The following is a 23,896-nucleotide window of genomic DNA, read 5'->3' on the forward strand; positions in this document are numbered from 1 at the left end:
TCAAACACCTCATATACCCGTGTCCTTACAACTTGATTACTGCTCCACATGGCATTGCTGCAACCAGTTAATCTCTGCTACTGAGGTGCAGTGTTAATGAGCCTTTGTCTTTGTAAGATAAGCCTGTATCTGCATTTTTCTCTCCTGGACGTGAACACACACACAATCTCAATGTTACTTTGATAGCATACTATCACTGCCCACATCTTTAGTGTATTTTACATGCATTTAACACATTCAGCAATCACAGTTATTTTACTGGCAACGGGACTCTGTTGTGAAAAGACTTCCCTGTGTGGAGTAATAAATCTCTTACATTTTAACTACACCGTGTCGTGGACGAGGTAAAAGTGGAGTTTGATCTTTTGGAATGGAAGTGGAAGAAGCTTTGATTCCCAAGTCATTCATGACACATTTGTGAATCGGTTGGCTTGCACGAGTTGACTTGCAGAGAGCCCAGCTGGAATGATACAAAGTGTGACGGTGTACTGAAAGGTAAGCTTGTTTTATTCAATTAATATCCAACAGAAAGCCTAAGAGGGTAAAATGGCGAGCTGCAGTTGTTGCCGTTATCTCAGATATAGCTGTTTTGTCATTTTTAATTCTACTATATTGGAGGAACTTTGACTAAGTCTTAAACAAGCCAGCAGATGTGTTTAAGAGTGAAGTACTTTTGGTGCTGTATAAAGCAGTCTGTCTGACATGGTGGTCAACTCAACTGCACACGCGTACATATACTCATTGGCCACTTTATTAGGTACACATTGGGTTGCACAACTGCTCATGAAGGCAAATCTTTAATCATCTAATCACATGGCAGCAACTGTGCCAACTCAAGAGGACATGCTGAAGTTCTAACCAAGCATTGGAATGGAGGAGGTTTTTTTTATTAAGGTTGTTTGTGCAAGATGAGCTCGTCTAAATATTTCAGAAATTTTTGATCTGCTGGGATTTTCCCACACAACCAGGGTTTCAGAGAATAGTCCAAGAAAAGAGAGGATATCTAGTGAGCAGCAGTTCTCTGGGAGAAAATGCCTCAGACTAGAATGGCCAAACTGCTTCAAGCTGACAAGAAGGCAAATACCCACTTGTTGCAACTAAGGTATGCAGAGGAGCTTCTCTGAACACACAACATGTCAAACGTTTAAAGTAGACATGCTACAGTAGCAGAAGACCACACCGAATACCACTGCTGTCAGCTAAGAACAGGATACAGTTCACATGGATTCACCAACGTTGGACAAAAGGAGACTGTAAAAATGTTGCCTGGATGATGAGTCTTGATTTCTGCTGCACATTTGGATAGTAGAGTCAAGGTCAAGGTAACTTTATTTATACCCATAGGCAAGGTAAATTTGCTTTACAGAAAAATTATAGCATTTGGCATCCCTTCAAAAAAATAAAATAAAAAAAAGATTTGGTGTAAACAACATGAAAGCATGGATCCGCTCTGTCAACAGTTCAGACTGTGGTGGCACAGGAGATTCCTGTCACATACGGTCAGCTGAGAAATCTGCAGCAACCGTGTGATGCTTTTGTGTCGATCTGGATCAAAATCTCTGAGAAACGTTTGCTAAACTAACTGAATTTATGCCATGAAGAAAAAAGCCAGTCCAACCCAGTTCTAGCAATGTGTAAAAAAAAAAAAAGAGTCTGGTAATTGGATTTTATGTCTGTGTTTAAGGTGAAAAGAATTTTCTACTTCATTCATTGTTGGCTCCTGAGACTGACTTTAAATTCTTGGATTCCAGATGACCTTTGACCTTCCAGTAGAACGCCAGGGGACCAGCGTGCCCCCATCCCCATCCACATCGCCATCTCCAGGGCATGGCAGTACGCTTGACACCGTGGATATAGTGGTGCTGGTAATCTATTTTCTACTGGTGCTGGGAGTCGGCCTATGGGTAAGCACAGAAAATGATACCAACATTTTTACATGGCAATCTGTATTCTTTGTCATACAAACTAAAACGAATTCAGATCTAATGCCTTTAAATATAAAACATATTGTGAAGACCTCTGTATAGTATCTGTATCAGTGCTTTTTTCTTACTTAATCTTTGCAATCGGCAAATGTCCTTCAATGAGAGCAGAGTGATCTGTATCAAGCTTTATCAGAATTTACATTCCACTTTTTTATATTGCCCCTTTTCTTGCCCTTCTCCTATAATTAACTTCCTTTGATAACCTGGATGCTCACAAATGGAGATTAAAGATCATATTACTGTCCAGCGACAGTAAGAATGCAGTGTTTTTTTGTTGATAACAACAAAGAAAACACCTCTAAATGTAAAAAGGTGGATTTGAGGTACCTGTGTTGACACATGAAGGCACATGAAGCTACAGAGTTCACCTACATGGGTGGATTTTGTAGCTCTACAAGCTAAAATAAGTGAGCCGGTGGGTCTGAAAGCCAGCCGGGATCTTTAGAAGCAGACGCATTGTGATAATTTATACACAGAAGATACGAGGGATGTTTAGATTTGGGATTGGGCAGCGAAATTTGGGTTTTGTGGTCCCTGAGATATGTTGTCTTAGAAGTTTTAGAAGCCTTTTAACTTAATCTCTATCTTACAAATAGATTCCATCTCAGCATTATGAATAAATAGGTCTTCTGTTACTGTTACCTTTAAGAGGTTCTATAACATTTCCCATGTTTTTTCCAGTCCATGTGGAGGACAAAGCGCAGCACGGTGGATGGATACTTCTTAGCCGGGAAGAACATGACCTGGTGGCCGGTGAGTTGTGCAGAAACTCTATCTAGAGCACACTTTAAAAGTCAGATGGAGGCAAAATGTTCTGATTCGGACTCTCATCTATATTTAGGTGGGTGCTTCGCTGTTCGCCAGTAACATTGGCAGTGGACATTTCATCGGCCTGGCAGGGTCAGGAGCCGCAGCGGGAATTGGTGCCATTGCATACGAGTGGAATGTAAGAAAATAATCTGTCAAAAATAACTTTGATATGAAATATTAATAGGTTTAAATTCTTGATGGTGCTGATATTTGTTAACTGACAGGGTATGATGATGGTACTGCTGCTGGGATGGCTCTTCCTGCCCATTTATATTGCCTCTGGTGTGAGTTTTCTACACACACTCTGAACAAAAGAAACAATAAGTTGTTGCATGCATGATTTTGGTCATTTATTCCCCCGTGATCTCATAGGGCTTGACCTTATTTCTTCTACAGGTGACAACGATGCCAGAGTATCTGCAGAGGCGGTTTGGTGGTAGAAGAACTCAGTTGTTTATAGCCATCCTTTCCTTATTTATTTACATCTTTACAAAAATATCGGTAGGCTATAATCCACAATAGTGATTTATTTTGTGAAGCTTTATCTGGGTTAATTTCTTTCTAGTTTCTTAGCATAAACCTATGTGTGTTTTTGGCCAGGTGGACATGTATGCAGGTGCCCTGTTCATTCAGCTTGCCTTACAATGGAACATCTACCTGGCTGTGGTGCTGCTGCTGTTAGTCACTGCTATCTATACTGTAGCAGGTGAGCTACAGTCCCGCTCATGTTGGCTGTTCTGTATTTTACCAGCTTCTAGAAGTGCATAATGTGCTGTTTGCTGTTCACAGGTGGTCTGGCTGCAGTTATCTATACAGATGCAGCTCAGACTGCTATCATGCTGGCAGGAGCTCTGACCCTCATGGGCTTCAGTAAGTGAGGATATGAGTGAAAATCACAGCTTCCAGTTTCCAACCCTTTATGATCCAGCTGATCTGACTATTTTGTCTCTATGTGTAGGTTTTGTGGAGGTTGGAGGCTGGAATGCTTTCATGGAGGGTTACGGCAAAGCCATCCCATCAATTCGTGTACCCAACTCGACCTGTGGCATCCCCCGAGAAGATGCTTTCCACATATTCAGAGATCCAGTGACTTCTGACCTCCCCTGGCCTGGTGTTATTGTCGGCATGTCCATCCCCTCCATGTGGTACTGGTGCTCTGATCAGGTCAGTGATTTTCAAAGCTAAAGTTATGAAAGTTAAAGTTATGAAAGGAAGCTTTCCCCTCAGAGAGTGTTTAATCGGTAGAGTTCAAATCAAAGGCTTCATAGGCAAACCTCGTTTCTACAGTGAAGGCAGTTCAGAGCTCGTGAGCCCTGATTTACCAACATGAGCATTAAAAATGAATTTAAGATGTAAGATGTCAAGAGATCTTTCATCTATAAAATATAAAAGTACAACTTAGAGCTTTTACATCTTGTTGACACCGATTAAAAATTTTCTCTGGAGTACTCAGAGAGTTTTAATCTGAAAATCCTCATCTTGAGAATTACTCCGTAAAGAAGCTGGCATGTTTCAAAGGTCCAACTGAAGTGAGATAAGAAAAAGCACGGTTAGTTTTAATTAGCATTTACAGTCTTTCCAGATACACAGCAGCATCTGTTTAGCCCCTGATATCTTACAAATTCCTGAGTGATAGCAGTAAGCTTTGTGGTTCCATTCTGCCTTACATTACACAGATATGTAGTTACCTGCTTTACATATATATATTTATATATATATTTATTGGTCAGCTTTTAATTCGGGACTCTCTGCAGGTCATTGTGCAGCGCTCTCTGGCTGCCAAGACCCTGACCCATGCAAAAGGAGGCTCCCTGCTGGCTGCGTACCTCAAAGTTCTGCCCTTCTTTGCCATCATGATCCCCGGCATGATCAGCAGGATACTTTACACAGGTACAGTGAGAACTGTAGGCTGCAGCTGGAATACTGTGTTTGACCTTACTGCATATTATAACATTAGCCTCCATAATGGTGCTGAAAGTGTGTGAGGTATTTAGGTAACACTAAACAAAAATATTGTGGATATTTGAGTTTGACTGACGCGGGTGTGTTTCTACTGTGCATAGACGAAGTGGCTTGTGCAGAACCTGAGGTGTGCAGAGAGATTTGTGGCAATCCAGTGGGGTGTTCAGACATCGCTTATGCCAAACTGGTCATGGAGCTTCTTCCTGCAGGTGAGAGACTCTTTCTGCTGCACCTCGTTTCCTGCTTCATGCTTTACGTGACGAGTCTTTTATGGTAACTGTGCGTCTTTCCTCCCAGGACTGCGGGGCTTGATGATGGCTGTGATGATTGCTGCTCTCATGTCTTCGCTGACCTCCATCTTTAACAGTGCCAGCACCATTTTTACCATGGACCTGTGGAAGAGTTTCAGATCCCGTGCTTCTGAATGGGAGCTCATGATTGTGGGCAGGTATGTGACCGCGTCAGGGCATTCTGATATAAAACATGCAGCATGTATATCGTATGCTGAGACTGAAGTTTGAGCAGAAAAGCATTTCTGCACTTTATTCTCACTTAGAGCATCTACATTTGGAAAACTGAGCATAGTATTAGTTCAGTAAGTCGATCTTGTTAATGCCAACCTGCGTAAACTTTTATGATTCAATCAACAAATCTCACACAGGGGACACTGTTTAAGTTGCTGCTGCTGCCTCTGCAAGCTATTTTGAATCCCACCCCCACCTCAGCTCCTTCTTTTTATGTTGTCTGACTTAATGAATGTAATGTTTGTGGTCTTTGATGCCTGCTCTGTTCCGTAAGAGGCGTTTTGATGCTGCTCTCCCCGCCTCCAGCTTTGCATGCATGCAAAATGAAAGAGTGGGGTGATCCCATAAGAGAGCTCATATATGAATTACTGCAGATGGAAATAACAACCTACTTTAATTAAAGTGGTCCTGTCTGAGAAAGCTTTGTATAAGGCCCTTTATGTGAGCTCATCCACCAAACTTTACTCAATAATGGCTAAATGCATTGTGTCGTTTAGATTCCAGCGCCTTTAGTTTTCTGCTCTTTGTCAAATCTGTGCATTGCAGAACCTCATTATTATTGCATAACGCCCGTTTTATGGTTTGATGTGTGTGCTGCAGAGTGTTTGTGCTTGTGTTGGTTGTGGTGTCCGTTTTGTGGATTCCAGTCGTCCAGGCCAGTCAGGGTGGCCAGCTCTTCATCTACATCCAGTCCATCAGCACTTACCTCCAGCCCCCCGTCTCCATCATCTTCCTCATGGGCTGCTTTTGGAAGAGGACCAATGAGAAGGCAAGATGTTTTTTCTTCTTCTTCAGAATGTTCTTGCGATTGATCAAGTAATTCATGGAAAATACACCCGCTGGTCACTTTATTAGGCACACCTGTTCAACTTCTCGCTACTGCAAATATCTAAACAGCCATTCACATGGCAACAACTAAATGCTGCCATGTGACTGACAGACGTGTTCAAAACGACTTGCTGAACTTGAATGTGACAATAAGGAAATTTAAGTGACTTGGCACAGTTGCTGTTTGGTGTGGCATGCTTCCAGCAACTTGTTGAATCTATGCCCTAAAGAAGTTAAGTTCTGAAGGCAAAAAGCAGGTCCAACCCAGCATTAGTGAGGTGTAGCTAATAAAGTGGCCGTTGAGTGTATATTCATGTTCCATTACACTGTGTATAATGCTGATGTTTGACTCCCTCCCTGGTGCAGGGTGCTTTCTGGGGCCTGGCTATTGGCCTTGTGGTCGGGTGTATTCGTATGTTACTGGACTTCATCTACCCTGCTCCACTGTGCTATGAAGAGGACGACAGACCTGCAGTGTTAAAATATGTTCATTACCTCTACTTCTCCATGTTGCTGTCCTTCATTACCCTCGTTGTGGTGGTTGTAGTGAGCTTGGCTACAGAGGAACCAAAACCAGAGCAGGTGAAGCCACTGTTAACTTTCAAGAAAATGCCGACTGTCTTTAAACACACTTTTGCTAAGACATGAGCAATGGATGGATGGAAACATTACAAGGATCAGCTCATAACATCACTCTGTAGCACCACTAGGTGTCAATAATACCACAGGGTACATTTATAATGAGACTGTCTTGTTAATTACCTTTTAAAGTCTGAAGAGAACATTTCAACATATGTAGTGTAAGTCGCACCTCTCTACAATACATAGATTTCTTTAACTCTCAGAAAGTTTGACTGTCACTTTTGTTTCTTTAAAAAAAACAAAAAAAAACAAAAACAAAAAACAGATTAGTCGACTCACATGGTTCACAAGACTCGACCCAGTGAAGCCTCGAGAGCAGGTGTTTGCATCAGAGCAAAGCAGCACAACATTAGATGTAATTGCTATTCAGACTGATGATGTGGGAGCCACTGGGAGAGAGGTGGGAAGCAGCAATGGAAACGCGTGTCATCACAGGAAAGGTGGGTCTCTGTCCTGCTCTCTTTTCCATTTGGCAACTCTTCAGCTCAACGCATCTATGAGACAATTCCAAGTTATTTTTCCCCTCCCTCTCTCCTTTTAACCCTTTAGATTCAGCATCGTCTGCCAGCAGTGTACGCAGTCAGTCCAAGCTGATGTCTGCCCTCTACTGGCTGTGTGGGATGGAGAGACGGAACAAGGAAGATGATCCCGCTCCGCTTCCTGCACCTGAACAAACGATCTGTTCTCTGGAGGAAAAGCCCCGTCTACAACTCATTGTTAATGCAAACCTCATCATTTGCCTCTCTGTAACCGCCTTTATCATTGGTTACTGGGCTTGATGGGCAGTAAATGGACAAAGAATGGGCTGCATGAAAGACTGTAGAGATTTGAATGTTTTATTTTTTCACTCTTTGTAAAGTTTTATCTTAAAAATTATAAAAATGTGGTTGACTTTTTGTAATACGAATCATATAAAAATGTCATGTCAATTGTTGCTTAAAAAACAACAACAAAAAACCCCTCAAGTAATGGACAGAGTGCAGGCAACTTGTTTTTTTCCCCAAAGAAGAGACCATTTATGAGCAATAATATTTGGCATAAAAAAATCATTCAAGATAAAAACTGTTGAACAATCTTTATTTAGATCAAAAACACATTGCGCAGTGCATTTTGTGCAGAAGAACCACCATAAAAATGCTTAAACAACCAAAACAAGAAAAGAAAAAAAAAAAGCTGAAAATAAGGCAAAGCTAATGAGCCATAGTAAAAAAAAATTCTACAAATTTTAATCACATGCTGGAGTTTGGTCATAGCTTTTGAGTGTGATAGAAAAATCAGTTATATTTTTGTCAGCTTTGTGAATCAGGTCCATGGAAATCAAAGAAAATTCAAACTGAAAACTGCCCTGAATAACTAATAAATGGCAGTGTGTGCACGCTGGGATGGGACAGCAGTGGAAGAGAAACTGTTATATTGCACTCACACTAAAATATTTGGTCATTAGCAACCATAACAATGGCTCAACATTTGAACTCAGTTTGCTTTGACTAACAGTCATTTCCTTTGGTCCTTCATAGTATTGCTGTGGACATGAGGGAATTATTTACTCACTGAAAAATTTTCTTTATTTGGGTTTATGTGGTAAAACCAGATTCACATTTTAAAGAAGTGTTTGCATAATTGAAGATTTAATAGTAATAGTTTTAAAAAAATAAAAAGATTAACTTTACCAGCATTCTGAAGCCAGCTGCGATATTCAGCTGCGATATTGCTGAGGTTTTATGTTAAAGCCCCGCTAGCCTTGTTCCTCACAAGGCCCTGCAGTCCAATCAGAGAATACCCAAGCAGTATGTGGAGCAAACCGTTTAATGTGCAGTCTAATGTGGAAAGTGATAGCTGGACAGGGCCCTTGTGGTCTGAACGACTAACTTAAGATGAGGTTTCTGGTGTGAGTCAGTATAGCGGAGGAAAAGGCAGCCATTCGTTTCCAGCGACACTCTGACATCATGTGAGCGGTACTTGAAGAGCCGGAGTGATTTCATTTTGAGTTACCCCGTCTTATGTTTGATCATAAACAGTCAAGCCCAGACTTTAAAAAGCGGTGCTCTCTGTCTGGATGCTGGGGTCTGGGTTCAGGGCTGGGGGGGTGTTAGTGGTAGTAGTGGCGGTGGCAGGCTCTTGACCAGCAGAGCTTTCCGGTTCTTCGTCCTCAATCACCTCAGGAATGATGGCTCTTCCAATCCCCTTTAGAACCAGGCCTCCTTCTGGAAAGGATGTTGAAGGGAACCAATCAGCAAACAAATCAATAAACCAAACCATATATAGACACACAGTTTTAGACCGGGGAGCTCACACTCACACATACAAACACGCACACACAGCAAGACACCAAGGATTGCTCTCATAAATCTATTCTAACCAGCACTACTTGAGTAACTCTTTTTTAGTTGGTGTGGCAGTCATGAGAGTTTCCTTGGTGTGTTAATCTTTAAATGCAATGCAAATTATTTAAAAAAAATAAAAATCTGTTCACACACACACACACACACACACACACACACACACACACACACACTCTCTCTCTCTCTCTCTCTCTCTCTCTCTCTGTGTGTTAGTAACCACAAATACAAAAAATTGCAAGCATGTTAGTGTTGTTGCAAAGCATAGCTAAAGCCTAGGACAAAAGCACCAAGCCTACATATAAATGTATATGTGCACGCCCACACACGCCACTTTTCTCTCCCCCAGACAGATGCACATGCAGTAGACACAGACCGAGGTTAATGCATCAGCCAATCAGATCCTTACCATTACCTGCCTTACAAAGCTCATCTTACAGGCAGGCCCGCAGCTCAGACATCTGCAATATTTACACATATGCCGTCATGCATCAGATCACCACAGCTCTTTTGTAAGTGTGTGAGCCAAAAATGAGACAGTGAAACCAAAAGCCACTGAGCTAAATATAGCACTGCTCCGAGAAGAAGCTGAAATCACTCAATAACAGAAGTGAATATAGTACCAGCAGACGGCCAGCAAGTGAGTGAGTTCAATAATGGGAATGTCTGCACAAAGAAAATCATTTAAACAAAACCCACACCAAAGAAAGCTTCTATTCTTCAGTAGATCTGGTAACTTCCTTCAAAAACTTGTCTGAATAAACAACAATTGCCTTTTATCTATATTGTTTTCAAAGGTGGAGTGTAACCATGGTGGAAGTGGTCAGATGTTAAGTTAAAATGATACTTCACCATTACTCGGAGGTCATTTTAGCAGATATACATTTCAATATTTGTACTGCACTGTAGTTTTACTTCCCACTTTCACACCATTATAATTCATGATCCCATTGAAATCCATTTTACAACTGCATTACAGTTATTTACATGATCATTTCAGATTAATGATTTATTATGTGGTTTATTATCTGGGGTCGCATCAAATTTATCACCGTACTGTTATTTAATTTGCATATTCTTCTGTACTCTTGTATTTTTTTCTTGGTAGCTCTTCGAATGCACGACCCTTAAGTAGAGTTTTTAAAGTTAACAAAAAATAAATTAATAAATTTAAAAAAATATATATAAAAAAAAAAAAAAAAAAATCACATCTTTGCAACCACTGCACTGCAAAAGTGGCCAAATCAACGATTACTCTGTTTAGAGGTTAAAGCTTTGTATGTACACATACAACTTATTTTAGCAATGTTTTTGTTGCAGTAGTTGATTTCTGCCACACTGTATTGCTGACACCATTTAAGTCGATGATGCAAACCTTTGTATTTGTATTTTAGTATAAAATATTTTTAGTATAGTATATTAATTTTATACAAAAAAAAGAAACTGAGACACAGACTGGTTTACCTGTTATGATCTTTGAGGCCGAGTTGCACATGCCATTGCCGCTGTCATTTGCTGCCGGTTGCGGAGGCGGTGGCATGCTGGGACGGGGTTTCGGTTTTGGAGCTGGCCTCGAGGGTCGAGGGAGAGATCCGGAGTGGAAGAGCGGCGGAGTGTCAGGAGGAGTGGGACTGCTAGGGGGAGAGTGCTCTGACTCTCCCTGGGCTTGTTGGGGTGTAGGCGGCTGTGGGGGTGGATGGCTCGGAGCTTGGATTAGGGCATCTTTGCTGTGGACACGACGGGGCGTGATGGGTGGGTGCTGCGGGGAACCGGGTGCTTGGGTGTTACTGAGCTGAGAGGCGAACGGGCTGGCCTGTTTGGGTGGGGCTGGGGCTTGCTTCTTGGTGCCTTCAGAGGAAAACGTACTTATTAAATCTCATTTGCTATATTAAACCACTAAAAATAACAGATTTAGATTTCCTCACCTCTGCGGACCATGTGTGGACTAGGCCCTTTGGAGCTTCCCTGAGGGTGTGGGGTTCCTACAGCAAGATGGACCGCTGAACCATTCCTCTGCGGAGGCGGGGTGGACATGTGCTCACGGGCCGGGCTGTGAAAACACCACAGTTCCAATTATTAATCCATTTCCGTGTCATACACCCTTAACATTCAAGGATCAAGTGCGGCACCAGTGCTCATGCATAAAACCAACTGCACACCTTTCCATTCAAAGAATAATTATACTTGATTAGGTTATTACAGAAAGAATGACTCAAAAGGATCGATAAACGCACGAAGAAAGCACGGGATGCAAAAATCATGAAAGAAGTCCATTCAGCGGACGGAACAAGTGTTCAGTAATGAGACACATGCATAAAAACAAAGTCTTCAAAGCTTCAAAGTTGTTAAACCACCAAACAGACGAGCAGACAGGAAGGAAAGACAGCTTCTCTTTATAAACAGAAACCGAGAGTTCTGTTGATCATCACAAACAGAGGGCAGGGGGAAAGTTGTGCAAAGCATAACAGTGTTTTTCATTTATTTACATTATTAATTAATGAAGCAGATTTAATACTTGCAGACATTATAGACATTTTTATGCTCATGATTTTTTTGTGACGTCCAGTAAATCAAATTAATCAAATACATGGCAAACAAAGGGTGGCGAGCTCCGGATCGGATGATTGGCTGCAGTGGAGTACCGGTGCTACCTCAGCTCACTCCTTACCTGCTCTCCTCTGTGCTGAGCTGGGTTACAACCTGATGTTGCACTGTGGCTACCTGGACCCCACCAACCAGACCACCACCACCACCACCACCACCACTGCCAGCAACACTCAAGCCAGGCTGCTCAGCCTCTGAAGGAGGAGGAGGAGGATGGGGTTCGAGCTGTGTAGGAGTCCCGGCTTCCAGAGGGGGTAATGGGGGTTGGAAGGTGGGTGAGGTTAGTGGTGACTGCTTTCTATTTAAGACGCTGGTTCTGCGAGGAGCAGGCTCCGGCTGTTTGTTAACAGGGCTAGGGAGGGGGGGAGAGGGGAGAGTGTTCAGGAGGGCAAACCACAGGCCATCAGACAAGAGTGAAGGAGCAAGAGACTCAGAGACAGAAGTAAACAAAAACGACAAACAAAAACAAAAACCCCCTCGAAAGAACCCAGCGAGAGCAGTGAGAGATGTTGTGATGTCGAGACAGAAAGAGACGCCACTTCCTGAGTGGAACGAAACCGGTTCAGAAAGAAGAACCCAAAGAGGACATAAAACCACATGAGTGACCTTTAAAATAGAACAACTTTGAACTGCAACATTAATGCGGCGACAGGTGAAATAGAGGAAAAAAAAAAAAAGATGACAAAAATGCAAGCCCACGCAAAACATAAAACCAGCAACCTACAGTGCAACCTAAGCTTTAATTGGAAATTAAGGAGATAACACAAGAGTACACAACAGTAACACAAGAGAAATAAAAACTTGAGACATAAATGGATTCCCAAACATTATTAAAAAGGCTTTGTGTTTCATAAATGTTATGGTCATGTTACGGACGAATCTCAGCAAAATATAACTGATTAGCTTAAAACACAACAAATGTAGTGCACAAATCACACAAAGCATCATTTCCCTTATTTCACTTATTAGTAACTGGATTCGTGGGATCTACGTTAGACTGCGGCACAGCCTTGAAGTCTGGACTGGGCAGATCTTCAGTGGGCGTTTCAGTGACCGTGATGGACTCGTTGGCCACGACATAAAGGGCCGACACCGCTGGGCCCCTCGACTCCTGCCTGCTCAGTGTCTTGGGACGGGACGGCAGGGTGAGGGGCAGGCTGAGGCTGAGGTTGGGACGAGACAGGTACCTGTCTTTACGAGGGGTGTGACTGTCCCCGTCCTGCCCCATGCTGCCGGGGCGTTTCCTGTCCAGGATAGGTTCGGGGTCCGGGGTGGGTGGATGGCTGGGCAAGGAGAACATGCCTGACACGTTGAAGTCCACCTCTGGAGGACAGAAGCAAATTAAGCAAATTAAAAATGACCTACAGCTTGCAAGAAGACTGTATACAAAAGATGCACAAAGCCTCTGTGACATCACTCACTGGCCACTTGGAGCCATGATATTTTCAAGAGACGGTAGAGTGTGCTATAATCAGCTGACTCTAGGAGACCGTACAGGTGTATAACTTATACACCTACCAGCTAATAAGTGCCAACCAACACACAAACAGAATACTACAATTTCCCTCACTGAAACTAGAGTAACACACAATAAGCCTTTTTTCTCCAGATAATTTAATTAAAAATACTCAAAACTAGAGTCAAAAGGTCCAGATTAGTCACTCAAGTTAGCAAAATTGAGGACTAGCAGATACCTACAGACTCTGCATCCTTTTCTTTAAGGCTCAGTAAAGTTATTTTAAAAATGCACCCTCTGCTCAGCTGTTACAGAGTAAATTCATTATAGAAACCACAACTGAATAATAGTTGTGGATTTCATCATCATAACAACTTAAAGCTGAGCTTTGATAGTGAACTGGGTAAAATTATCATCGCAAAATCAGCACGAGCATGGCTACAGACTCTTAGCCTTGCTGGCTAATGTGGAGAGAAACCGTTTCAGCTACTATTCATCAATTTAATGAGCTTCAACATTTTTCAAAGTACCCACTGTCAACCCACAGAGGATGAGCCTGCGCGTTAACATTGTTGCATGAAAACTAAGTGCTGGCAAACTCCACAAATCAACAATGGAAATTTATGCAAATGTTATCTTTTGCAGCAGCACTCAACGGACGCATTACCACACGCTGCAAAGGTTCAGGTAGATTATATCATCGAGAATAAGCACGCCAAACAGCAGACAACAGACAGAGAGAAGGAGAATTATTGCAAATACAACAACAGTGTTTCACCTTCAGGGAAGAACCAGTCAGCGTGTTGGATAATAGGCTCAATGATGGCAAGTACATGCACAGATGTAGCTGCTGCCATCTCTGCCAGCGTCCTGAGTACGAGCACAGAGACGGAGATAAGAACGGGAGGAAGGTCAGTCAGCCTAAGAGAACGACGCGCTTTGCATTTCAGAATGATGACATAAAAGTGAGGTGAACCGTCCACGACATGCTCACCCTTCGGTCTTCGACCACAGCAGGTTAGGCCCCAGGACTATTGCGATGTTGCTGGGAGTCATTTTATTAACATCACTGTCCTGAGCCAGTTTAGCCAAGAACTTCACCAGATACCTGCAACGGAGACACAAACTGCCTTAAAAAACAAAAATATCTCCAAAATATTTTTCCCACCTTTAATCATACACTGTCCCCAACCTAGTGGGTTTCTGACTCCTCGAGAAAGTTACGGCCTTGCTGTGAATGTGGCCTGAGAGGCTCAACCAGTAAACTGGTTTACTAGAGCATCAAAGTAACATCTGGTACAGTGGTGAAATACACACCTATTTTTCCATCTACAGTGCTGTGCAAAAGTCTTGAGCCAAGCCTCATTTCTAAGTACTTTGCTCTCAAGGAGCCAGATGTTCTTGTCATTTTTTAAATTAATGTTGCGATTTTTTCCACTCATTTTTTTGTTAAGCGTATTAAACCACTTAACTCTGACTCCTGAACCAGTCTGACATAGAAAAAAGGGGAAATAAAGAAGGTGTTTAACTCACAGAAACAACCACTTTTGTGTTTGCACCTAACAAAGAAGCTGTAACTGTAGAGCCAATTTGTTACCAGCAGCCTTTTGCAAAGGCAATTTATTCCCATTGTTTAACCAAAAAGATGATTCTCAAAGAGCTATTTACTTAAAAAAAAATCCAGCAGAGTTTTTAGACCTGATGCAGCATCTGAGTGATGCATCTGTCCCATTCATTTGATTCACCTTCTGTCCATTAAAGTCTCATCAGAAATGGTCTCAGTGGAAGTGGGGTGGGTTTCAAGAAGCTTAAAGAAGGCAAACTGGAGGAATATGTGGAGGTATGCCAAATTATACAAGAAATTCACTTAAAAATCCACTGCAAAATCTGTTGTGGTTTGGGGCCCCGCATTTTAGCCTGTGGTGTTTGAGATCTTGCCAAAATTGAATTATGAATACAAAAAAAAAAAAAAAAAAGCACTGTCAGATTTGATCCAACATGCAATACCATCTGAAAAGTGCCCAAATGCCAACGGCTTCATTTTTCCGTATAACAATCATCTCAAACCTGCTGCCAATGCAGGAAAACCACACCTGGATAGAACAAACACAGTGTAACTATGGACTGATCTCTCCAGAGCCTGGACCTCAACACAGACATCATGTTGACAGAACAGAACAAAAGGCAGCCAGCATCAAAAGAAGAGCTTTGAATGTCCTTCAAGAAGTATTCCTGAAGACTACTTAATGGCAAAAAAAAGAACTCTCAGAGAGCACAGACTGAACTGTTCAAGAATAATGATGATATCTTTATCTTTTGCTAATTACAGCTCCAATTTTCCATTTTTCTGGCAATATATAAAGAAATGAGGGATGGCTCAAAATCTGGTGAATTCCTCACATGAATAAACATGTACAAAAAAGGTTACATTTAAAAAACAAACCAAAAAAAACAGCGTTATTTAAAAAAAAATAATAATAAGGCTGGCATAAATGATAGTAATTAAAAGAGAGTAATATAGAGTACCTGAAGTTGGCTTTGTGGGCCTTTGGCAAATGGTCACATGTCACCCACAAGGCCTGAAGTCTTTTGTCAGAGTCTAAGGTACTGAAACATTAACAACATTTACTGCAAACATACTTCACATGTATCTAAAGTTTATTAGTGCTGCACAAGTGTTTTACAGGACATTACAGGAGTCGTGTCTTTGTGTGCAGTGTCTTACTTGGAGGCCTGTATCCACTCATCATAAAGGCTAAATGTCATTAGAGGTTCAGGAAGTTCCCTGAGGTAGGACTTGAGAGCTCCTGTGTATCAAAAACAAAATGTATGCCATGAGACAAAGACCTGGAGCTGATGTTTTTACTTTCTGTGGATTTGTAGAAGTAGTACCAGCCACGGCATGGGGATCAGAGTAGAAGCCCTCGAGCTGTGAGGTGGAGCAGTCCAGCGCTGCTTTCAACTTTTTCAATTTTGAAGCTCCAGCAGCAATTCTAAATAGACCCTGAAAAGAAAATAAGGGAGAGCAAGGTCACAGCAGTGCCTGGTTACGGGAGGCTGTTTCTCTCCTAAAATTAAAGAAGTGAGTCTGGGTTGGTAACACAAAAGAAGAAGTAATGCAATCGAGTACTGAATGTCTGCAAAAGTAAAGAGAAATGCTTTTGCTACCAACAGAGATGTGACTCTTTCAGGATGAGCACCAGACGGATGCACAGCAAGAAGAGGTTTGTTTCCATTTAGAAATGTCTTGAATCGTACTTCATGGGGAGTCTAGTGATACAGTTTCATTTCAAGAGTGCAACAGCGATCATACTAATGGGTAACAGATGCCTGTGTGTGCACACACACAGAGGTTTTATTCCCACAGGACAAAGACTGGCTAACCTCAAGTTGGCTGCAGATGTTTCCAGACTTTACATGCCATCATTTTTAAAACGCAGTCCACATGACCCACATGTCCTTCCAGTTCAAACACACAGGAGGTTTATGGGTACAAATTTAATCCAAATTCTGGTCAATTAACCCTCAACTTTGCCCTACTTTAGCAAAGTCTCCAATTTTCTTCTTCCATCTCTCCATCCGTACCTCCTCCTTCATGCCGGTCTCAAGCAGCATCATGACGCAGGCCTCAATCGGCAGAGCGATCTCACGGTTGGTCCTTTTCAGATGCTCCTCCAGCGCCGTGCCAAATGCCGGCTTCTCTATCCAGGAGTCTAGGTGAGACAAGCATCGGCAATGTTCTGCGTTGGCACTCGTTTCACTAACTGTCTGCAGTTAACTTCATGGCTTTCAACAATTTTTATATAGTTCTACAGCTGACAACAGAAATACCACATTCTTTATTTAGACTTTTAAAAGAAGTCTTTGCATGTATGTTTGTGTGATACGATTGCTCTTTTGTCATGTGTATGAAAACATGTAAAAAGCCAACTTGAAATCCAGTTATCCTGGCTTTCATCTGGATAAATCTGGGCCAAACAAATAAATCTATAATCAGATTACATCAGAAAGCTGATTCTAAGGTTCATATAAACACACTTAAAAAAAAACAACCCCAAAAAAAACCCTCTAATGTGACGATGTAATTGTAGTGAGTCGTTTCACTATGTTGCAATAAGCAGTGCACTTCGCAAATGAGATAAAAGCTTCTTGTCATAAACAAATTCAACAGTTTGGGACACACACACACACACACACACACACACACACACACACACACACACACACACACAGTGATATATACCAGCCAATAAGACAGAAAACCTGCAAAATTTATAACAGCACACCCTGCTAAGGGACCACAAAATAAACAATTATAATGTGAAGTCCTTTGTGAGAACTGTTAAGCAGGATGACAAGCCACTCTTTATTTCTCTAACCCTAAACCAGCAGATCAGCAACAAAAAGAAGAAGCAAAGTTTAAGTGTTTATGTTATTTACATGTTTAATAATATGTTTTGTGTCTTATTGTTCACCTTGCTGTGTCTGGATGGTGGGTATAACTACTTCCAGAGCTGCCAGAGACCTCCTGTGGTACTCTGCCTGGGTCTCTAATAACTGTTATACAGAAACACACACACAAAATCACATACACCAAATCTAATGTGAACATAGTACTTGGTTATCACACATCGCCTAGTAACTGTGTTACAGTGGAACGTTCCATATTTGCATTTCCATTACCAGTAAACTGAGGTGCACTCACCATCACATAATAGCGTGCATAGTCTCCCTCTTTAGAAGCAAAGTTGTACAAGTCTGCAGAGAGCTGGTCCTGCATGAAATGACAAAAGAATGACGTGTATGGTAAACAATGAGAAACTGTTCACGAAGACATGGATATGACAAAGCTATGAGCTTTAATTACTCGGTCCAAAAATGTGCATAGCATCAGTGTCCTGATTTAGTCCCCCTTATAAAGCCTTCTTTGTTCAGCCAGTTCATCAAATATGAGCCTAACCTTATGCAGCAAGGCTCATGGGAAAGAGTCGACATGAAATCTACCTTGCATATTTCTACTTTATTGAGTGCCTCATCCATCTCGTCTTTGAGCGAGTCAACTTTAGCTGCCATGGCTGGATTGGTGGACTTGGTCGCCTGTAACCACCTGCAGAACAAAGGATTATTTAAGTAACCATGTTAGTGGAAACATTTGAAAGATTGGAGCCATACAAAGACTATTAATTAAAAAACAATTTTAAAAAATTGTTATCAGGCTGTGTGGAAATGTACCGTGTTTTAGCAGAGTCATAATCGAGAACCAGCTTAGCAAGCTGCTTTCTCTGTTTCAGTATGTTGGGAATCTCTACCTGTGAGAGAAACAAGAGGAACCATGAGAACGACATGACTACACATGCACTGCAAAAGGTATAATGAGCACTTTTGAGCAATTTTCCTGTGAGAACCTTGTGTCAATTTTAAAGATACAGAATAGCAATGAACCCAAAACAGTGCTAAAGGCATCGTTGAATTTGGTACAAACACAAAGTTCAGCTTGATGTCTCTGCTGCTGGGTCTTTGTTTTTAAAATATAGTGCATGATTTTAAAGGGATTAAAAGGAAGAAGCCAATCAATGGTTGTATGCATGAGCTTTTACCTCTGCCAGCTGGTTGAGAGGATCCAGAATGTCTTTCTCCATCTGCATTTCATGCTGCAGCAGCTCAAAAGCCAACTTGCCCTCGGCTTCGCCACACACATCCATCATCTTGCTGTTCACGTGCACAGAGACATATATGCAAATATCCCAGTTATCACTACTTTTCCTCACAGCGAGTAAAACGTATGTAAAGAGCTTCAGCTAGATCCCACATCCCATTTTTATTTAAATACTTTTACACTGATCTTGATAAACACTTACTTGTTCACCAATTTTTCCCATTTAAAGGTGATATTTTCAACTTAAACGATGCTGAAACTGGTCTTTCGATGGAAACTCACCCAATCATACTCTCTTCTCCAAGCTGACTGCCGCCCTCCTGCATGGTCTGGGACAGCCCGGTCAAGGGCAGCTTTTTCTACGAGAGAGAAAGAGAGAGAGAAAGAAAGAAAGAAAGCAGCTCAGTCTACTTAATAACGTTCACTTCATTGACATGTTTTCTTTTCTGATTTGGATCAGACTCAAATTAGTTGCACAAACACCAAAATACCAAATACGTCATATATTTAACTTAAATATGAATTTGCGAAAAGGGGGATATAAAGGCAGGTCTTATAGCATCAAGTAAACATGTAGACAACCCCCTCCCCAATTCAGCTTAGCTTCAGCTCATTTTTTTTCTCCCCTTCATTATCTATACCCTGCCTGCTGTGGCTCTACCCAACAGTTTAAGGACAACTGATCCAACCACGTTGGCTTATCTGTTAATTTCACTTTGCCTGCAGGAGTGCCAAACACTGCACCATCAAGATGACTTAATTTAGAAAAGTAATCAAAGTATGACAACGTAACAGGGATTCCTTCAGAGTTGCGTCAGTTTTATTGGCCTTTGGGCTGGGTCTGCTAAATGGTGATAGTGAAGCTGGAAGGAGAGTCTCTGTCATATCTATGTGTTACATAAGAAAAACACATGATAGCAGGGCCCTAGTTCAGAATGGCTGTCACAGTGATTCATCCTAATTATGCTCTTGTAAATGAAGCCATATCCAAAGTGTGGCATGTTGCTAACATGATGGGATGAAAAAGTGAAAATGAAAAAGCTAAATGATGGAATGAATCTGACAGAGAAAAAAAAAAAGAAAAGGTGCCTCTTACATGTCTCTTCTCTGTGTCTGTGCCCAGCTGACCTTGCAGACAGGAAACCAGCCTCTTGTGCGTGTTGTGAGACACCAAACGAACCAGCTCCAGCCGCCTCTCGATCTGTGGGCACACACAAAAAAAAGAAGAAAAAAAACAAAAAACAAAAGATAAAATGCAGTGTTATCAAATTAGAACAAGCAAAACAGGTCTACTGTGGAAGAGATCAGCTAACTGATTTAAACAAGGATGAAGGAAATAAGTGTAATGGACCGTTTAACCTTCCTGTTCAGCAGAAACAACACAGGTGAGGGCTACAAATCAAAATACAGATGCTGCACATGCACACATTCATCTCGCATATTTCCCACCCTGCTAGTGTTTTTGAAATATGACGGCAGTTGTAGGTTGTTTGTCCAATTCTGTTACATGGCGTGCAGCTCTGACAGCCAGATGGAAGGAATCAGAGTCAAGAGCAAGTCTTTACCGATAACAGGAAGCGAGAGATGCTATCAAAGAAAGCAGATGCATCAGTCTAACTGCAGGCCTGAGCTACTGGTAATGGAGGGCATCAAGCACACTTTCCCAGTGGTTTTCGATGTCTTTGTTTCTCTTTCACTCACATTTCCATGACCCCCTATAGCATGCTATACGTTTTGTAGCTTGACAAAACGGTTTAATTTTAAGAGGCTTGAAGCCAGCAACAACAATTCCACATTCTGCCCTCGTTTGCTGTCTGCTCCCAACTGATTTGACTAATTTTCTCTACGGTGGCCCTGAGTGCACAGGACACAAGTGAGCCAAGAAAAACACAATCACCAAATACGACAGCATGTGCAACATTTGGATAAAAATGCTGAAAATTAAGACAACAGTGATCTGCAACTACAAAGAACATAGCAGGATAACCAACACATATTTACACTTTGAGTTGACAGTAATCTTGTATTTTATTGCTTCATTTTTCCAGCACCAGGGTGGGACTGTGGCCTTTGGTAACTGAGTCACCAAGAAAAAACTATCATGTCCCACAAATCAGGTTGAGAGTTCCTCTGTAGCCAGACACTTTATATCGATGGGCTGATGGAGACTGTGGTTTGTGGGTATCGAGGCTGTCAGGTCACTTGGTGAAGACCTTACAAAAAAAAATACACTTTTGAAGTTGTATTTGGGCGTGGCAAGACCCAAATATGATACGCTAGATTTTCTTATGCTGTATATTTTCTTATGCTGTATATTTTCTTGTGCCTTTTTCCTATTAGTATTTGGTTTTGGTCTTGTCAGCGTTACTGAGCGATGACCTCGAGTCTAAAAGTGGGGCGGCCTGTGATCGAGTGTGAACCAGATGGGATGCAAATTAGCGCCTCCAAGTCTGTTGGTTCTCAGCTGGCAAAGGATAGAGTGATCGCTCCAAGTGGAGGAGTTTATTTATCTTGGGGTCTTGTTAAGACTTGTTCAGTTGCAGTGATACAGATGCCGTACCTGTCTGTTGTGGTGAAGAGAGAGTCCCAGCTGATTTATTGATCGATCAATGTTCACACCTTCACCTATTGTCACATACTCTGGGAAATGACCAAGAATCTTACTTGATTGTGGATACAAGTGGCGGAAATGAGTTTCCACTGAAGGGTGGCCGGGCTCACTCCAACTTGCGAATTATATTTCTGCGCCAGATCTATGTCGAAACTTACACCACAACCAGAACCCCATTTTAGCCCTACGCCACAACCTTCTAAGTAACCTTATGTGCCCATCCCGAGAACTGTGACTACGCATCGGCTCGACACACTCCACAAAACACTTGGGTTGCGTGGAATGTTGCCGTGTGGGGATAAAAGGAGTTTTTTGTTACTACACATGTTAGGACGCAAATTTCCCACAGAAGTCTAAATAAAGCTTTATAGATGAGGTGAGAAGTTCAGAGTAGAAAAGGAGACAGCTAAAGTAGTTCAGGCATCTGACCAGGATGTCTCCTGGGTGAGGTGTTCCAGGCATGTCCCACTGGGAAGAACCAGGACACAGCGGAGAGATTACATCTCTCGGTTGGCTTGGGAACGCCTTGGTATCCCCCGTGTAGAGGTTAGGACGTAAATCTCCCACAGACAAATACACATTTGCCTTCAATACATTTTCTGGAAAATCTGCTTAGAAACTTGTAGTGGATACAATTTTATTATTACAGTTACTATTACAATTACTATTATTAGTGATTAACAAACATAAAAGGAGAACTTTACAAATCTTGGTATAGATAACTGGCCCAATAACTCTCTACTGTCAGACTGTCCTCAAATGCACCACCAGTGCAGAGTTTCAGGTACCTATAGTGACGTTGTGAGAATTACTGTGCTCTGCTGAGTTTTTAGTTCCTGACTCTTCCAGATGTGGGTTTGAAAAGTCTGCTAAAGATGGCAATTATAGAGAGAATTTACTCTGTAAATGATCAGCAGTTATGTGAAGTAAAAAAAAAAAAAATCTGCTGAAGCTTGCATAATCACCAACATGGTCTGCCATAAGTATCCACTTCCTCTTCCTGTTTCAGTATAAACATTTAACTGCAGCGCTAGATCTGAGAGCTGCTCATTTGCTGTCTGATCCCATCTTCTTCCTTCGTTTTCATCCTCCCAAATTCACTGATCTCCTTGCCCTGTTTGAGTCTCTCCCATACACTCGTACAGCTTTACTCCACCCTCCCTTTACTCTGCTCCTCCTTTCCTGCAGCTGTTGCAGCATGCCAAACCACATCTGGACTTGGCTTCCTTGCCTGGATCCAATTGATTCACTCACTATTCAGCTGATTCCAGTTCAATTGCATCCAGACTTCCAACACTTTTGGCCAGAAAGGAAGAAAAAGACCTGAGTGACTGCAAAGTGGGCGGTATTGTGGACTGAAAAGACTGGATAATCACAGTACTAGTGTTATTAGAGCATTTGGTTCTATTTATCGACTTCTTTTTTGTGAGAGCACACCAAAATAAACTGGGGACAGACTTCAAGATATTCTACAAGCTTGTCTATAAAATACTTTGTCATAAACTGCAAAGTGTTTTTTCACAAAAACCCCACAAACTTTTCTTTTGCTTGATCAGAACTAGAGATGGCAGAATACCACTTTTTTTTTTATGTCCGATACCGATATGAATCCGACATAGTGTGTTTTTTAATCACTAAAACTGTGTTTTTTAATATCTTGCTGCTTTTTGTATAAGTTCATACTCAAGTTAAACAAAACCCCCAAAAAACACTAAAGCTATTCTGTTATACCTGTATGCAAAAAATACACTGCACCCAAAATATTTCATAGTTCAGCAATACTGATCAATCTAATAAACTTAAACCTACTCAATCCTTCCTATTCTGGTATTTTAAAGAGTAAGCAACCTAACCAATAGGGTTCTAAAACTCCTAGCAAAGAAAAAAATAAAATAAAATAATAATATAGGGAACCACCCACCCTCCACCTCATGTTGCTTAATTGACGTAATCAACTTTAATTTGATGCAGGTTGGGGGGAAAAATGCACAGAAATTAATTATTTTTCAAGAATAATTAAATAGATTCAATATCTTTCTTCAACAGAATTGCAGACTGCACAGATCGTACGTTCCCAAAGGATAAAGTACTATAGCTTACTAGGGTATATTAGACTTAATAGTTACTATATACAGTAATGGACTTCTATACATTTTACATCAGATTAAAACTTTGGGTGTAAGATTCGGCTAAACTTTGCTAGATCCGCCCCTGCACAGTTACCAGCCGTGAGCTACGTAGAAAAGGATCCTGCTGTAGAAAGTAATATTAAATAAATTCTAACAAGGTTATCAAGGTTAAACGTGCTGATGTTGTTAAGCCGCTGGTTTCCTTTTTCTGGCGCGAAGTGGGCGATAAACAAACAAGAGAGACGGACTCGGGACAGAAAAGCCGATCAGCTGATCATTGATCAGTTTCATGATTGAAGTAGCAGCAGGAGAGGGAGGGAGAAGAGGCACTCCTCCATATATCGGTTGTT

At 41.5% G+C, this 23,896-nt stretch overlaps 2 protein-coding genes across 5 annotated transcripts in view; one reads left to right on the forward strand and one right to left on the reverse strand.

The window, feature by feature from the left end:
- On the forward strand, positions 1-9,215 carry slc5a11 (solute carrier family 5 member 11). The gene is made up of 15 exons (XM_085454131.1): positions 1-1,904; positions 2,667-2,738; positions 2,827-2,931; positions 3,020-3,079; positions 3,192-3,296; positions 3,396-3,501; positions 3,585-3,665; positions 3,754-3,959; positions 4,550-4,685; positions 4,859-4,966; positions 5,055-5,205; positions 5,882-6,050; positions 6,476-6,691; positions 7,017-7,191; positions 7,301-9,215. Exons 1-15 carry the CDS (start codon positions 1,752-1,754, stop codon positions 7,528-7,530), a joined length of 2,073 nt encoding a protein of 690 aa, XP_085310257.1. The 5' UTR covers positions 1-1,751; the 3' UTR covers positions 7,531-9,215.
- Positions 7,812-23,896, reverse strand: part of arhgap17b (Rho GTPase activating protein 17b) — a 25,286-nt gene continuing 9,201 nt past the window's right edge. The window contains exons 3-21 of one of the 4 annotated variants that reach the window (XM_085454127.1): positions 19,903-20,007; positions 19,089-19,165; positions 18,748-18,859; positions 18,383-18,459; positions 18,155-18,257; positions 17,856-17,924; positions 17,626-17,707; positions 16,736-16,863; positions 16,043-16,154; positions 15,876-15,957; positions 15,677-15,757; positions 14,145-14,258; positions 13,929-14,020; positions 12,882-13,017; positions 11,759-12,046; positions 11,016-11,140; positions 10,555-10,938; positions 9,500-9,551; positions 8,891-8,955 (exon numbers count right to left, since the gene is read on the reverse strand). In XM_085454127.1, coding sequence (XP_085310253.1) covers positions 9,544-9,551; positions 10,555-10,938; positions 11,016-11,140; positions 11,759-12,046; positions 12,882-13,017; positions 13,929-14,020; positions 14,145-14,258; positions 15,677-15,757; positions 15,876-15,957; positions 16,043-16,154; positions 16,736-16,863; positions 17,626-17,707; positions 17,856-17,924; positions 18,155-18,257; positions 18,383-18,459; positions 18,748-18,859; positions 19,089-19,165; positions 19,903-20,007 — 2,175 coding nt within the window. In that variant the 3' untranslated portion in view covers positions 8,891-8,955; positions 9,500-9,543. Of the gene's footprint in view, positions 8,956-9,499; positions 9,552-10,554; positions 10,939-11,015; positions 11,141-11,758; positions 12,047-12,881; positions 13,018-13,928; positions 14,021-14,144; positions 14,259-15,676; positions 15,758-15,875; positions 15,958-16,042; positions 16,155-16,735; positions 16,864-17,625; positions 17,708-17,855; positions 17,925-18,154; positions 18,258-18,382; positions 18,460-18,747; positions 18,860-19,088; positions 19,166-19,902; positions 20,008-23,896 lie in introns of all 4 variants that reach the window. The other 3 variants (XM_085454129.1, XM_085454126.1, XM_085454130.1) reach the window with 3 other exon arrangements.

Source organism: Copadichromis virginalis, linkage group LG4 (genome assembly GCF_057382275.1).
Source record: "Copadichromis virginalis isolate Kocher_CV1m ecotype Utaka linkage group LG4, C_Virginalis_male_GT1.1, whole genome shotgun sequence".
Taxonomy (NCBI): Eukaryota; Metazoa; Chordata; class Actinopteri; order Cichliformes; family Cichlidae; genus Copadichromis; species Copadichromis virginalis.